At 55.1% G+C, this 14,613-nt stretch overlaps 4 protein-coding genes across 15 annotated transcripts; all 4 read right to left on the reverse strand.

Moving 5' to 3' along the window:
• Positions 1-598: 598 nt before the first annotated feature.
• Positions 599-2,705, reverse strand: LOC147208186 (uncharacterized). Of its 11 annotated transcripts, none has more exons than XR_015100574.1 (3): positions 2,270-2,705; positions 1,865-1,908; positions 599-1,785 (listed from the first exon to the last, which is right to left on the reverse strand). XR_015100574.1 is itself a non-coding variant. In XM_086108129.1 (3 exons), the coding sequence occupies exons 1-3, from the start codon at positions 2,402-2,404 to the stop codon at positions 1,501-1,503; spliced, it is 363 nt and encodes a 120-aa protein (XP_085964255.1). In that variant the 5' UTR covers positions 2,405-2,705; the 3' UTR covers positions 599-1,500. The 11 variants fall into 11 exon arrangements, 2 of the variants coding, with proteins under 2 accessions (XP_085964255.1, XP_085964254.1); XR_015100570.1 differs by adding an exon at positions 1,993-2,086 and having other exon boundaries at positions 599-1,908; XR_015100567.1 differs by adding an exon at positions 1,993-2,086 and having other exon boundaries at positions 599-1,908; positions 2,181-2,705.
• A 681-nt stretch (positions 2,706-3,386) lies between these two features.
• Positions 3,387-4,406, reverse strand: LOC147208187 (interleukin-17F-like). Its single transcript, XM_086108154.1, has 3 exons — positions 4,110-4,406; positions 3,760-3,947; positions 3,387-3,693 (listed from the first exon to the last, which is right to left on the reverse strand). The coding sequence occupies exons 1-3, from the start codon at positions 4,140-4,142 to the stop codon at positions 3,432-3,434; spliced, it is 483 nt and encodes a 160-aa protein (XP_085964280.1). The 5' UTR covers positions 4,143-4,406; the 3' UTR covers positions 3,387-3,431.
• Positions 4,407-7,199: 2,793 nt separating this feature from the next.
• gtf2a2 (general transcription factor IIA, 2) lies at positions 7,200-9,835 on the reverse strand. Its single transcript, XM_086108155.1, has 4 exons — positions 9,624-9,835; positions 8,996-9,100; positions 8,736-8,862; positions 7,200-8,281 (listed from the first exon to the last, which is right to left on the reverse strand). The coding sequence occupies exons 1-4, from the start codon at positions 9,693-9,695 to the stop codon at positions 8,256-8,258; spliced, it is 330 nt and encodes a 109-aa protein (XP_085964281.1). The 5' UTR covers positions 9,696-9,835; the 3' UTR covers positions 7,200-8,255.
• Positions 9,836-10,364: 529 nt separating this feature from the next.
• On the reverse strand, positions 10,365-14,349 carry cog8 (component of oligomeric golgi complex 8). 2 transcript variants are annotated; one of them, XM_086108153.1, is made up of 6 exons: positions 13,943-14,349; positions 12,599-12,806; positions 12,135-12,497; positions 11,613-12,056; positions 11,097-11,265; positions 10,365-10,964 (listed from the first exon to the last, which is right to left on the reverse strand). In XM_086108153.1, exons 1-6 carry the CDS (start codon positions 14,269-14,271, stop codon positions 10,705-10,707), a joined length of 1,773 nt encoding a protein of 590 aa, XP_085964279.1. In that variant the 5' UTR covers positions 14,272-14,349; the 3' UTR covers positions 10,365-10,704. The 2 variants fall into 2 exon arrangements, with proteins under 2 accessions (XP_085964279.1, XP_085964278.1); XM_086108152.1 differs by lacking the exon at positions 13,943-14,349 and adding an exon at positions 12,911-13,936.
• Positions 14,350-14,613: the final 264 nt, after the last annotated feature.

The following is a 14,613-nucleotide window of genomic DNA, read 5'->3' on the forward strand; positions in this document are numbered from 1 at the left end:
ATACACTAAGGTGTTTTTAGCCGAAAAAGAACGACCATATATATAGTAAGGCGTTTTTAGAAAAGAAAACTCCGACCATGTATAGTAAGGCGTTTTTATAGCCCGAAAAAAACGACATCGTATAGTAAGGCGCTTTTATAGCCCGAAGTAACGCCTTACTATACAGGGTCGTTTTTTTCGGCTAAAAACGCCTTACTATACACGGGCGGTTTTTCTCGTCTAAAAACGGCTCATCGTTCACTCCCAAGAGCCGGCTCTTTCGCGACCGACACATCACTTGTGAAAATGTCGGTGATTGAACAGTCAGAGGTCCTGCCAAAAAGAACCCTTTCTGCACCGGCGTCACTCCATTCATTTTGTGGCAGCGCCTTTCATTGAGCCGCTTCCGGAGGACGAACCTGGCGACCGCTCCCGTCGGTCCTCCGTTCTCATCGATAGCAGGCGGGGCGCCCGCCGCGGAATTGAGGTGCGCAGTCTTTCTCCGCTCCTCTGCTCTTTTCCAGTCCCAAGGCGCACGAAAGGCCATTTTTGCCCCCCGCCCCGACAACCCACACGCTCAACTCACATTTCAGCGGTGACAAACAGATGGGCGCGCACATTTTTGCTTTTGATCCATTTTAATAGCAGCCGCCGCCCAGTCGGCAAAATTGGTCCGGCCCAGCTCCGGGCCAGACACGGCGCGTCCACTCGGCCCACATACGGTACCTCAATGAACGACGGTCCCGCAGTGGCCAGCGTCTGGCATCCGCGATGCGGGCCGCATTCGGCCCAGATCTGAGCCGCATTGTGAAAGCGTATCTGGCCCTACTGCGGCCCGACGCCGGGCCAGAACAGGTTCCTGATATCAGCCTGAATTCAACCTGGACTAAGCCGCATCTTTCACTTTCACCGACTGCCGTCTTCGGGCAGTAAACGTAAAATGAGGCATCAACCCGAATGCCTGTACAAGGGCCAATTTTTGAAATTGTACGGGTTAAAACGACGGCACCCTCGAACGGTTCGCCCGGGCCCTGTTCACGATGTTCCCGGCGTCGCTGGCGCCCTCCAGGATCAGCCGCGTCCCCTGCACACAACGCAAAGGCAGGCTCGAGGTCCTCATCCGTGCAACGATGTTGCTTGAAACCAGATGAGCCATTATGTGCAGTTGAAGGCCAAAACAGTGACATCAGACCACGGTCTGGATGGACGGTTCCTTTGCCTCGTGGTGGACTCGATGAACTGGAGTCCAAGTGCATGTCATCTCCATCTCAGTATTTTGTTTATTTTTTGAGCACGGTGGGACAAACGCACCTCAAGCTCACTGGAGACGCTCGGGACGGTGGCAATGATGGTGGTCTCATGCAAGCGCCACACGGGGAGGCCGGAGGCGCAATCGAACCCCGTAGCTCGGTGAAGCACTATGAAGCCGACGGGCTAACCCAGAGGTGGGCAAACTACGGCCCGCGGGTGGAATATCTGGCGGCCCGAGGCCACGGCGCGGCTCGTCTCCGCCTTCGGGGCTCATCGACCTCGACGGCGGGCTTTGCCGTCAGCCGGACGCGGTCCGAGGGCCCCGCCGAAAAGCTCCGGAAGCGAGGAGGATCCGGGACGCGACTCACTTTGTTCGTAAGCGCCATGAAGGGGGGCTCGGTCTTGTAGAGGATGCTGCAAAGACAAGGGTGGATATCGGGGAACGTCCCGAGCGGCGGCGGCCTTCCCGACCTGCAGGTTGGACATGAAGGTGACGGGGCTGACGCGGCGAGACGTGTCCATGACGTAGCCCACCACGCAGGGGAAGGACGACGCCTGCCGGGCACAAAGGGCGCGTCAAGCGCCGGCGAGGACGGGAAGCGAGCGGCCCGAGGGCGGCCGGCGACGGACGCACCGGAGCTTCCGTGATGATGCCGCCGGACGCCGACCACGTGAACACTTCGATCCAAGAAAAAGATCAATGACGACCGATCCCACTTGCGTGGATCGAATTCAAAGTGTGGACTAAAAAAGGGCACTGACGGCAAGGTTTTCACGTGAGAAAGAAAGGTGTCGCGGGCAAGCCCTCGCAGCAGCCGCGCTGTGACGTCAAGTCGCAAAGTGGACATTTCGCCAACTGAATCAAGAAATGGAATCAAAAACGTTCCGCGCTCTTATCCGGACAGCGTCGCGGCGAGTCAGAACTCGGCGGGTTCGGTTGTTCGATAGACCTTGTTGGAGGGACGACGTCGGCGGGCTGGGCTGTTAGCATCGCTGAGCTAAATGCGCTAAGATTTGCTCCGTTTCTTTGGAGCGCTACCTGAACGAAGGTGGTCTTTCCGGATCCCGCCATGCCGAGCACGAGCAAACGCACGGCTTTCCTCCCGTCGTTCTCCTCCGCGAGATTCTTCTCAACATCCGACAAGACGCCGCGCGTTGCACCGGGCGCCGCCATTGTTCTCCGCTTCCGCTTCTTCTTCTTCGGCCCCTTCTTCTTCTTCTTCTACTTCTTCTTCTTCGGCTCCTTCTTCTTCTACTCCGCGAGATTCTTCTCAACATCCGACAAGACGCCGCGCGTTATACCGGGCGCCGCCATTGTTCTCCGCTTCGGCTCCTTCTTCTACTCCTTCTTCTTCTTTTTCCGGTAGAATTTCATGGCGGCGCTCGGCAAACAATTCGCATTACCGCCAATTGATACAAAGCGCGAACCAAGTCAGACGACTAAACCAGTGGCACAACAACCCACCCGACTTAAATCTTGTCCCTTTGCACCCGCCCCCGACCCCCCTGAGAAAAAGGGGATTTAACTCATCGATGACAGAATTAGCATTTTGACATGGCTAAAAGCTCCCAAAAGTCAATTTGTGCATTTGATGCCCCCCCCCCCCCCCCCCGGTCATTTCTCAACTTTCCCAAGTTCCCAAATCTCCTGCACTTGACATCAGGGCAAAACTAAAGTAAGCTTCTGTACAAACAAAGGCTCCCTAAGGTGGTTCCTCGCCTCAAAACCCCTTTGGAGAACTTCGGACCTCTCGAGTGACCACATTGGACGTTTTAGGGAGGGAACTTTCTGGGTGAGGAACCTGCCCCCCACCCCCAGCAAGGAACACAGCGGTCACCCCCGCGGGCCTGTTTTAAATTGAGCTCACCCAAAGATTGATTTTCTAGGAACGGTGCAAACGTCATCATTTGATTTTAAAATGTCACGGATTCATCCGAGTAAACCGTTGCCTTTCGGTCCGTTTCCCGGCGCGAGAACTCCCGATCTTGATCAGAGGAGATCGTTCATCATCGATCATCCCGTTTTTGGCGAAAGAAATGGAAATGTATCTGAGAACGGAGTGTGAAACTGGGATCCCTTTTTGCATGAATCGATCTCGGTCCTCCGCTCGCCCCCCCCCCCCCCCCCGGGTCTTCCGGCCAACGACACCGAGGAGTTTCGTTTCCTCCGTTCAATCTTTATTCACAAAGGAGATTCCATTTCATCCAAAAGGCGGCGGGCGCCGGGGCTCCCGATCCCTGACGCACGTGCAGCCGACGGCGACGAGGCGGGGCTCCAAGCGGTAGCGCCCCCTCTGGCGCGGGGCGCCGGCGGGCGACCTGAGGCGGCGCAGCAGCAGAACCTGATGCAGGATGGGCCGCGACCTGAGCCTCAGGTCCTCCGCGCCGTCGGAGTCCAGGCAGCCGCGCAGCAGGCAGCGGGCCTCCGACACCGGCGGTAACACCCACGAGTCCTGCGACACGCTGAGCGGCGCGGGGGAGAAGCGGCGTCACAAATGCCAACAAACGTCTCTCGGCGTGCGTGCCTACTTGTAGGTCCAGGGTGAGGTGGAGTGGTTCTGCAGCGGCCGGAAGGTTTCGGGGGGACGCAAGATGTCGGGGTTGAGCTCGAGGGACACCGTCTGGGTCTCCGCCATCCAGGACTCGCCGGATCGGCCGTCTGCCCCCGCGTTGGCCGTGCCCCCCGACAGCAACGCCACCATCGTCGTCATGGCTACCTGAACACGTCGCCGCTCATCGAATCAAAGAATCCTCATCGACCGGCAATTTTCGGGGCCCTCGTCGGCAACCCGTTTGCCTCGTACGTGCCGACGATTGCCGACGCTCGGTATGGATCGCGGCGAATCGATGGCGGGCAAACGTAAGCCGGACGGACTTACCGCGGCGACGGCGGCGTTCGGCATGGAAAGCATGGTCGCGGCCGGGCGGGATCTTCCGTTCTTCGCTCGGGGAGGCTCCTCGGGTGCGGCCGGAGGTCGAGGCGAGCGAATGACGAGAACGCGGCGTTCCTCGGCGCCTTTATCCCGACGTCATCTTTGATCTTCCTCGGTAAACCGCACGGGCCGACCGGCCGGCGTGACGAAGTGTGACGCCCGACCCACTTTGGCGCACATGAAAGCTTCTAGGTCAGCGTTTGATCTCGTCGGGATGAAAGGACGGTGGCTTCCGGAGGGCCCCCCCCCCCCCCCCCCCGCAGACAAAAGCCGCTGACTGGCGACATAAAGTCGATCGGGTCGGCCGTCGGTAACGGCGACGGGCCGTCGGACGGGAGAAGAGCGAGATGAGCACACTGAGCACGCGCGCGCGCGGAGCCCGAGACCAGCCCGCGTGGCCCACGTTTACCGGTCGGCGCGCATGACTGGCGTAACGTGGCCGGAATCGCCGCGCCATCCGCGTCGCCGGCTATTGCCAGCGGGGCGACGGAGCGAGAGAGGGCGCTCGGCACAGGAAGTGACGAGCGTCGCAGAGTCTGACCTGGTTTCGAGTGACTCACTGTCAACCGCACAGAGTGCGCTCTCATCACATTTTCTGCTCGTTTGCGCCCACGTCGCAGCTCGATGCGCGCGAATGATTTCCTGGGGCGCCCCCGCCGCCGCCTTCGGCCATCGATGCGTTCGAGCGCGTTGCGTTCACGTCCGATATTCGTCTCGTCTCTCGAGCCGGTCGACATGCAATGTGCTTAATCCTCGACATCCGCTCGGTAGCAGAGACGTATTCCTCATTCCGGTCCTCCGGACCTCTCCTCTCACATGAACACTTTGAGACAGTAATTCATGCCTTTGTCACATCCCGGCTCGATTACTGCAATGCCCTTTACTTTGGAGTCAGCCAGTCCTCCATGAAGCGCCTTCAGCTGGTCCAGAATGCCGCCGCTCGCCTCTTGACTGGTACTCGTAAGAGGGAGCGCATAACTCCTACTCTGGCATCCCTTCACTGGCTCCCCATTCATTTTAGAGTTCTTTTCAAGATCCCCTTATTTGTTTTCAAATCTCTGAATAATCTCGCGCCACCTTACCTCTCTGAGCTCATCCGCCCCTACGCACCTGCCCGGCGCCTCAGGTCTGCGGACCAGACCTTATTAGAAGTACCAAGAACTAAACTGAGGCTCAGAGGGGATGGAGCCTTTTCTGTTGCCGGTCCCTCTCTCTGGAATGAGCTCCCACTGAACATTCGGCAAGCCTCCTCGCTGCCCATCTTCAAAACCCGCCTCAAAACTCACTTGTATTCTTTGGCATTCGACTCAGCACGACTTAGATTTGTTCTCGGTTTTACCGTTTGGTGCTTTCTACCGCCTTTATTACCGATATGTCTTACTGTTTATTGTGCATGTTAAATTGCTCCACGTACAGCACTTTGTATGCAGCGATGGCTGTTTGAAAGTGCTCTAGAAATACTGTTGACTTGACTCGGAGTCAAATCCTTGGTCCTAGGGCTCGGATTGCCTGTCCTCGGGCACAATGAGGGATTGGAGCCTCGAATCCCTTGTACAAGGACCGTAAAAATCACGAAGGAATCGAATAAATTCCATCGACATCCATATTGATGGGTTAACTCTGTCGTTTTAAAAGGGGGCGGGTCTGCCACCGACGGGTGACAGTTAGCGCGCAACGTGTAAAGAGCGGCATCACAGTTAGTTTCAATCACGGTTCGTTCCGTTCGCGATCGGCAGTTTAAATAGCGCGTAAAGCCTTTCCGTAACAGTGGTGTCTTCTATTTAGTTATTTTTACACAGTCGTCACGTGTGTGCGGTCGCACGAGAATGTTTGTTTGAACCAAGTCATTTGCGTTCCAGCTGGAGTCAATCATGTCGGCACTTCACTTCCGGGTTTGGCCGTTGGGATTCGGAGTCCTTTTGCTCGATTCCAGTTACGTTTGCTGAATGCGTTCTCACGTTTGGAATAATGAATATTGATAATACATAGTTTGAAATCGTGGTTGATTTAATTATTTATTATTATTGTTGTGTCTTGAAATGACGAGGCACACACACGCGTTTTCTATACTAGCAGTACTCGGAGAATGTTTAGAGATTCAGCCATATCGTTACCTCTGCGTCCCGCGTCCTAGACGCATCATTTTCCCACGGGACGCACGGTTCCAAACAATGTGCGTTTTGGGGACGCAAGGACATTTCTCAGTCAAAACAAACAAACAAAAAAAACTACGGCAAGCCCGAGGACTTCGCAGTAACAATCGTTACCGGTAGCGTGTCGCTTCCGTGGCGTCATTTTCACGATACCGAAAAATAGTTGAACTATAAAAGTCACCGCGCGCGAGTTGACTGTGTGATCAACGCGATTTCACTGCGCCTGTAAGTGTGTTTGTGATGCGGTGTGGTGTGTGAGTGTGTTTCTTTCTAATTTACTTTCGTTTTGTTTTGTTTTCAGTGTTGGGGGGGGAGACGCAACAGATGACGTTATGTGCGCATGCGGGTTGTTATTTTAGTCCGCAAAGTGAGGATTCGCGCGGATGAAAGTTTGAGATGGCGGCGGAAAAACCCCCCACCAAGGTCTACTAATTACGATATTTAAGAAATAGTAATGCTAGTCAGATTTTTCGTATGAATCGTCCAAAGGGCGTATCACTAAACTCACCTGTGACGTATGCACAGAACGCGAGAGCGAGATACGACGCGAGGCACCATTACGAGGCAAATTGGTCATTAGATTTGTAGGCTAATCGCTGTGAAAAATATTACGAAACTATCGGTTATTCTATAATTTACTGGTTGTAGCATGGTAACTTTATGAATAAAACATTCGTCACAAGGTGTAGTAATGCTCATGTTAACTGTTGGTAGAACTCATGATGACGTGTGTTAAATTCTTTCGTCAAATTGATCGTAGATTACACGTGCGTCGTCTCGGGAAGAGGCTGTCAAGCCGCACCAATACTTACCTGGATTAATGATTACCAGTCAATTCATCTTTGCAGTGTGAGATTGGAAAAAATACTCTGATGATGCCACGTGAGTACACCAGTTTTTGATCCATTTATTTTTTGGACTAAACCTGGAGTACACGGCTGTTCATTGTTAATGCATCGTTTTCAAACATTGACCCTTGAAACATTCTACTTTTGAGTGTCAGAATTCTTGATTATGAATATTAGTCAAAATAGAAAAACGAGTTCCCGTGATGAACGTTTACGGAACCCGACATTTGTTATGGCGGTTTCCCATCGGGTAATCCGACGGAACCGAAAAACGGTTAGCGTGAATTTCCCAAATCCTCGGGCCTGCTCCTGAATGATTTCAATTTTTGCAGCATTTCTTTATCATTGTACGTATATGTTGTCGTTTGTGTTATTATCATATGCAATTGAATAAGTAGACCCGATCGACTTCTAAGCAGTCGTTTCTCAACTTGTGTTCCGTGCCACGTCATGCCTGTTGAGTGTTGATTTACTTCTGCACTAAAACATTCATTCATAAATGTATACCATATGATTTTATTTTATTTTTCTCAGTATAAATAACACGGACCCTGACTGTTCTACTCTTTGAATAAAAAGACTTCATTCGAGCGTTAGGGAGTGCAAAGGGCTTATGATGGAGGGCTGTTGCAAATCACGAAGACCCGCCAAGTGGTATGGTAGCATTGTTTTATACATGTCCTCGACTCGGCCTCGGTTTCAAAATCAGTCCTTGGTCCTTGGCCTCGGCCTCGGAAAATTTTCCAAGTCCTTGGACGCAACACCGCTCAGTAGCGGGCTCCTATTTTTGGTCCAATCGTGAACTTCTACTCTGGCGGAAAGACTAAATGAACCATCTTGGTTGTTGTTGTCGTTACAAAGGGCTGCGACTTTTTTTCCTCGATTTAAACGGTTCCCGGAATGAGCAACGCCCGATCGGTAGCGCCGCCCGGTGGTACGGAGGGGTATCGCTCGCCTCAAATGCACAGGAGCTTTTTTGGATTCAAGTTTAATCAAGGTAGAAAACAAGACGAAAATAAAACGCTGCGAGTTGACACGCGCAGGCGAATTACACGCGTATGTACACTTGAGGCTCTTGGTGGAGGGCGTGGTCACTCTGCCGCATTGGAGCCAGAATCTGGAAAAAATCAAATTTAAAAAAATTCAATGACTTTTTACACGCACGCACAAAGTTTGGTAATCTTTATGAAAAATGTAAAAAAAAGAAAAACAAAAATCAGGCTCCGGGTATATCAGGAAACTAAAGACATTGAAGTAGAAGGATGACATCATCTCAAACAATTGATTGAAAGAAAAGCGGTAAATGCAGTTTTGGTTTGTCCTGAAAATTCACCTGAAAGCCAAATAACTGTCAGTAGTAAATATGCATATGTACACAGGCGCGTGCGCCCCCCAACTCCCAAAACTATACCGAAATGTTTTTCCACGAACTTTAACTCATTCAGTACCAGCCAATTCTGGACCAAGTCTGAAAAGACGTTTAAAAACGTCTTTGGGAGTGAATGAGTTAAGGGCCTGGAAACAGGATTTTCAAGTCCAGAAACTTTGAGCACGCGCGCGTGACAACTTACTCTTTCCGTCGCACGCCACAATCTTGACCTTGTCCACCTTGACGAGGTCGGTGACTTCCCGGAACTCCACGTCGTTCAACACGAACGTCCACACGTTATCGCAAAAGCGGTAAGTGTTCAGCGAACCCTGACAACAACAACCGCAACGTCAAAACGTAACCCTCCATCCGCCCGGTTTGCAAGCGGGACAAAGGCGACGATTTCACGTCCGAAATAGCGATAGCGCGATTATCGGCATATTTGACGGAGTGCGGACTCACCTTGAAGTTGACGCGGTTGCGTACGCGGTTGGCGAGTGCCGTGTTGATGGCTTTGTCAAACTGAAGCAGAACCTGCAGGGCCAACTGGGGTGTGATCTGCTGCGTCTGACCGACACGGACACACACACACACACACACACCTTTGGCACATGCTTTTCTTGAGCCGGCGTTTCACTGAGAAGCATACAAACGGTATTCAAATGTCGCCTGTATGTGCGCTAACTTCATTTCCCACTTTTGTTCGCCCGGTGGAGGATGTCCGCAGACATTGATCGTTTCCAAACATTGTCGCGCTGCCGCCACCTATGGGGATCTGTTCATCATTACAAGCTGGGCTCCACCTGCCTTGATGCCGCCCCGGGGGGTTGCTAAAACATTTCACGTCTCCTGTCCGGTAGGGGCGGAATGATTAATAAATCCACACTTTGCTTCGTATTTCGGTTTCGTGCTCATTGTTTTTGGACCAGTACTGGTCGACGCCCCAAAAACAACCATGTCCGCCGGCTTACAAGTGAATATAAATGTTCTGGGCTAGTGTGCGTGTGTGTGTGTGTGTGTGTGTGGGGGGGGGGGGGGGTTGGCTAGCGGAAGCTAAGTAGCATTAGCAGGTAGCGCGCTTGCTGCTCACCTGAATGAGCTCGTCCAGGCTCTCCTGCAGGCTGTTTCCCAGCGTGGTGTTCCTGTACAACTGGTACGCCATGCTCGACCGAGAGAGAGAGAGAGACAACGTCGAGCTCACGGCGAGGCCCGCGACCACGCGGAAAAGAGCAAACACACACGCCGCGACGAGATAGCGTCCACCGTTCGTTTCCTCCTCGTCGTCGTCTTCTTCTTCTGCTCCTTTTTCTATTTACGGTCGAGCGGAAAACAACTTCTTCGCCCGCTCAGTCGTGCGTTGTGATCAGGTGGCGCCCCCTTGAGCGGCCACAAGATATCCGGACTGGAGATGGACTAGGAAAAGCGCACTTTGAGGTCCGAGAAGTCGCTAATAAAGTGAGTCCGAGTCCAATGATCGTCTTCGGAACTGGGACAATCCGAGTGGGCTCAACGTGGGGTAAACCTAAACGCCCTCGTCCTTTTTTGTTTTGTTCAATTCAATTTTCCTTGGCGGCTTGAATGAGGCGCCGACTTATGACGTCACGAAAAAACCACTTCAATCGCCGAATTCCAAACCTCACAGGAAACGCGTCCCCTGGCTGGGGACATGTGCTCTTGCTCATTGGTCAGCGGAAGACGTCTTTTGACCACTAAAGACCTCGACCGGGCGGTCCCCCGCGTTTTTTTTCCCTTCTTTCGTCACGGATCAGTGCACGACAGTTTTTTTTTTTCAATTGCAAGTTTGACGCAACGGTACAGACAACAAAGAAGGGACGGAAATAATTCCATTTATTGAAGTCCTTTTGTTTCCAAAAAGCCAACCGGGACGTAGGCCTTTTCTTCGCGGTTGGATTTGAATTTGTTTGGATGAAAAGGCCCCGCAGGCCCTTCATCTTGTCACGTGTTGCGTGGATGATTTGACTTTACGGTAGCCGCAGCTGTTGTGAAAGCGCCGTACACATCAGCATGTGTCGTCTTGCATTTTATTGTCTTTGCTATTCCGAAAAGCAAACGAAACGCAAGGGATGCCTTCGGCGTTTCGGCCGCGCCCGCCTCGGAACGGGACCGACGGCATTCTGCGCCGATCGAGTGGTCCGCGCGGGGGGGGGTTCTCAGAGTTCCGGTTGCCACGACAACAGCGTCTCCGTCTCTGCGGCATCTTTGTCGATCGGCGGCGCCGCGTCACCGGGGGGCGGCCGCGCGGCCGCGTCGCGGGGAGGCGCCGGCATCGACGGCGCGCCGCTCGCCTCGGCGGCGATGTCCGCCGGAGCTCCCTCGTCCTCGGGCAGCAAGAAACGGAGCGGCTCCAGTAGCCGCTTCACATCCACGCGACCCAAACGCTCGCCGCTGAGCATGTGAGACGCTGGAACACCTGCACGCACGCACAAAGGAAAGCAAAGTTCAGCCTTGTGACACGAGTCATGCGTGTCACCCATACGACTCGCGCTATTTTACTCGCGGCGATGTTTGACATTGGGCTAGCGTAATAACGAAGGCTTCTGACCGAGGACGAGCGCCATCTGCGGGGCGGGGAAGAGAATCTGCAGGCATCGGTCCAGGAAGGGCAGCAGGTCTCGGGCGTAGACGAGACACATGCGCGCAAACACCCGCCGCTCGCCGTCGCTGAACGCCGAATCCTCGGCGCGGTGGAAGGCCAACAGCTGAGCGCTCACCTGATGGGGAAAAAAGGCGACGCGACGTCAACGCGCCGCACCGATAAAGACGGATTTCGCATTGTGCAAAGGCGTCGCGGGTGTCCGCCTATGGGGCGAAAGGTCAGGATGGGGCCAAAATCTCAAAACCGGCTTCCCGGGGTCGGTCGAGTGGTTGTCACGGCGCCCTCCGGTGGACGACGCGAGCAACCACGATTGCCAGGGCGCACGAGCTCCCTTTTCGTCCAATTGAAAATAGAGAAGGCGGGGATAGCGGATGGGCGTTTTCTCTCTTTCCCCGCCCACGGGTTCCAAGGGATCTGGGCTCCTCGCGACCCCCCCGCTTGGCGCGAGTGCGTTTGTCTTACGTGGCAGAGGGCGCGGTGCAAGTCGGCGGTGACGCTCTGGGCGAGCGCCAGGGGGCAGCACAGGCGCAGGTCGTTGAAGGCGGCCAGGATGCGATTGAGGAAGCGACCCAGCGGCGGGAAGTCCAGGAGGGCGGCGGGCGGCGTCGTCGTTCCCGGCGGGTCCGCCGGCGGCGCCGCCGCCTCCCGGGCCCCCGGCACGGAGGGCGCGGCCACCGGCGCGTAGGCGCCCACGTCCCGCTGGAAGCACGCCGCCGCTTGGCGCGCCGCGCTCCCGAAGGCCTCGGCGGCCGCCCGCGCCAGGGCGGCCGCCAGCCGCCCGCGGAAGTCCGCGCCCACCCGGCTGAAGGACAGGCCGAGGTACATGCACTGGGCCGCCAGAGAGTCCAGTCGGGCGCCGGCGCCGCGCCGCAGGTCGCGCTCCAGCGCCTCCGCCAACTCGCACACCTGCGGGCACGGGCATAAAAAAAGCCGTCTCAGTCGCGGCGGCGGGTCCGCGCGGTCAAATCGGGAGTCCGGCGGCACCTTGGCGAGCACCCAGCCGTGGAGGACGTCGGGCCGCCGCGGCGCCTCGGCGGCGGCGCGGCGCTCGGAGAAGATGGCGCGGTATTGCGTGATGATGTCAAAGAGGTGCACGCGGCACGTCTCGGCGCTCTTGCCGATGTGCGCGTACGGGTCGGCGTCGGGCACGGCGTCCAGCGCCGCGCGCAGCCAGGCGCCGCGCGCCTGCAGGAACTTGACGCGCAGCTCGCCCTCGTCCAGGGCGTCCATGCGCCGCAGGTAGCCCACCGCGCGCAGGCACGACGACAGCTGCCCGTCGCTCCGCAGCTGCCGCAGGAGCTGAAGCAGCATCAGCCGAGCGCTCTCGCCCACCTCGCGCACCAGGCCCTGAGATGGGGGACACGCGCGCACGCCAGACAAAGGAACGGGTTAGGCGGCGTCGGAACGCGAAATCGACACGAGACCGCGGCGGGCGGCCGCGGCGTCACCTGCACGACGGGAAGGGCGCCGTGTTTCTTGTCCAGCCGGCGGACGTACGCGGCCAGCTCCAGCGCTTGGTCGTAGTAAGCGTTGCGCACGCACGTGTCCATCAGCTGAGGGATCTCCAGGATCTCCAAGATCTCCGTGTGGCGGTTCAACGTGAGCGTGTTCATGCGGCGGCTGGCCGACATCTGCTCGGCCTCCTTCGCAAAGCTCCTGACGGCAAGCAAAGCGCACAAGGAAGCGCCGTCAGCGCCCGCCTAGAATTTTCGACGGAAAATACTGTCCGAACGCGGTCGGCCTCAAGACGCAAAGCTGACCTCGGTGTCCCGTTCAAATGACTCGATTTGCAAACATCCACTTTGACTCTGGAAAACAATCGTCGGGATTTGTGCCAATTTTCTGACGGATGCCGCCCAGCAAAGCACAAAGTCCATTTGCGTCGATTCCACCCGTGCGAGTCGGGCCCGTTATTCAATGTCAGCTTTTGAGCATTGCGCCTACGTTTGACCAATACAGTACGACTTGAGCAAAAGGTCGGAAGGACTATACCGGGGGTCCCCAAACTTTTTCCTGTGAGGGCCACATAACTTTTCCCTTCCCCGATGGGGGGGCCGCTGTCAGTTTGTAACAGAAAAAGTGTGACGATCGTAGGGGAGCTTAAAAAAATTATTGTTTTCCAGAAAGCCACACATAACCAAATAACCCTTTCCGGGTTCTTGACAGAAAAAAAAGTCAGGAAACAAATAATAACACTATTAATGAAATAAATAATAACTAAATAACCCCCTCTGAGTTCTTCACAGAAAAAACAGGAAATAAATAATAACTAAATAACTCTCTCTGGGTTCTTCATAGAAAAAAAAAGCCACGGAACATGAACTTGCTGTTGTGCCATGCACAATCTTAACAGATAAAAGTTCAGCTCAGTTGTCAGAGCAGAATCTCTCTGACACATATGAGCAGTCTCTTAAAGTTCTTGTGTTCCTTCCTTATCATCCTTTTGTAGGTTCCAGTAGGCTTGTAGACGCCGCTGTTTGCAGTTGGGGGGGGGGGTCATTTTGACCCGAGGACAACAGGAGGGTTAGAGGGCCGGGCCAAATGTGCTGACGGGCCGTAGTTTGGGGACCCCCTGGACTCTACGAATCCGCTCGAACAAATCTATCGATGTCGGTCGTTCAAACGACTCGATCATTAGTTTGGAAGGACTTTGCGCTACGAACGGCCGACGCCGTCAAAATACCCGCGCCGTTTCATACTCGAGAGCGAGGGAAAATCGAAAACTCTTTTGCGTCAAACGGAACATTCTTCTCGGTCGAGCGTCAGGCGGCGCGGGCGTGTCGGACGCGCACCGGCATCGCTGTCCGAAGGCGGGCAGCTTGTCGAGAAGCCGCGACGCGGCGGCCTCGACGCGGCCGAAGTCTCGGTAGATGCGCTCGGTGCAGTCGGCGGTGCGAATGAAAGTGTGGTAATTGGCGAAGGCCAAGTGTCGGGTCTGCTCCAGGATGGCGGCTCGCTCGTCCGCCAGCCGCTCCTGCTCGCGGCCCAGCTGCTCCACGCCCAACGAACTGAGTTCCGCCAAGTAGGCCGCCAGGTCCGCTCGGTCTCTCCAGCCGTCCGGGAAGCAGTCATGGAAGACCGAGGCCAAATTGCTCTCGTCCTCCACGTCCACCGTCGCCATGGCCGAAAAAAGAACCGCTACGGCCACGCAAAGCGACGCGTCTGTTTTCCACTTCCGCGTCTTTTCTTCTTCTACCGCTTCTTCCTCGAGGCGTCGGCCCAAGTACAGACGTGCTCTTCATCGCCACCGGGCGACCTCCGCAGGAACTGCCGGTCACCGATGACCGAGCGGCGGCTCGGGGTTGAAACAAACGGACGTCGAACGTGTGTGGGGGGGGGGGGGGGGGGGAATAATAATAATTCGATTTTTATAAATAATAATTGAAATTATTATTTCAACGAACGGTGGCTACTCGAAATGAATGACATCTGAAAACTCACATTTGTCCAGACGGAGTCCTGA

Source organism: Hippocampus guttulatus, chromosome 3 (assembly GCF_054856545.1).
Source record: "Hippocampus guttulatus isolate MCC_2025c chromosome 3, RoL_Hgut_1.0, whole genome shotgun sequence".
Taxonomy (NCBI): Eukaryota; Metazoa; Chordata; class Actinopteri; order Syngnathiformes; family Syngnathidae; genus Hippocampus; species Hippocampus guttulatus.

What these genes read in the sequence shown, in the direction of transcription:
- LOC147208186 (XM_086108128.1), bottom strand. Translation starts at nt 2,404, where the DNA reads ATGGCGGCGCCCGGTGCAACGCGCGGCGTCTTGTCGGATGTTGAGAAG. An exon ending in GAAAGACCACCTTCGTTCAG is followed by an intron (nt 1,786 to 2,269) that starts GTAGCGCTCCAA and finishes TGTGCCCGGCAG; the next exon opens with GCGTCGTCCTTCCCCTGCGT.
- gtf2a2 (XM_086108155.1), bottom strand. Translation starts at nt 9,695, where the DNA reads ATGGCGTACCAGTTGTACAGGAACACCACGCTGGGAAACAGCCTGCAG. An exon ending in GCAACCGCGTCAACTTCAAG is followed by an intron (nt 8,863 to 8,995) that starts GTGAGTCCGCAC and finishes TGTTGTTGTCAG; the next exon opens with GGTTCGCTGAACACTTACCG. An exon ending in TGTGGCGTGCGACGGAAAGA is followed by an intron (nt 8,282 to 8,735) that starts GTAAGTTGTCAC and finishes GATTTTTTCCAG; the next exon opens with ATTCTGGCTCCAATGCGGCA.
- cog8 (XM_086108153.1), bottom strand. Translation starts at nt 14,271, where the DNA reads ATGGCGACGGTGGACGTGGAGGACGAGAGCAATTTGGCCTCGGTCTTC. An exon ending in GCCTTCGGACAGCGATGCCG is followed by an intron (nt 12,807 to 13,942) that starts GTGCGCGTCCGA and finishes GCTTGCCGTCAG; the next exon opens with GAGCTTTGCGAAGGAGGCCG. An exon ending in TGCACCGCGCCCTCTGCCAC is followed by an intron (nt 11,266 to 11,612) that starts GTAAGACAAACG and finishes TTTCCCCATCAG; the next exon opens with GTGAGCGCTCAGCTGTTGGC.
- LOC147208187 (XM_086108154.1), bottom strand. Translation starts at nt 4,142, where the DNA reads ATGCTTTCCATGCCGAACGCCGCCGTCGCCGCG. An exon ending in CGAACGCCGCCGTCGCCGCG is followed by an intron (nt 3,948 to 4,109) that starts GTAAGTCCGTCC and finishes CGACGTGTTCAG; the next exon opens with GTAGCCATGACGACGATGGT. An exon ending in ACCTCACCCTGGACCTACAA is followed by an intron (nt 3,694 to 3,759) that starts GTAGGCACGCAC and finishes CGCGCCGCTCAG; the next exon opens with CGTGTCGCAGGACTCGTGGG.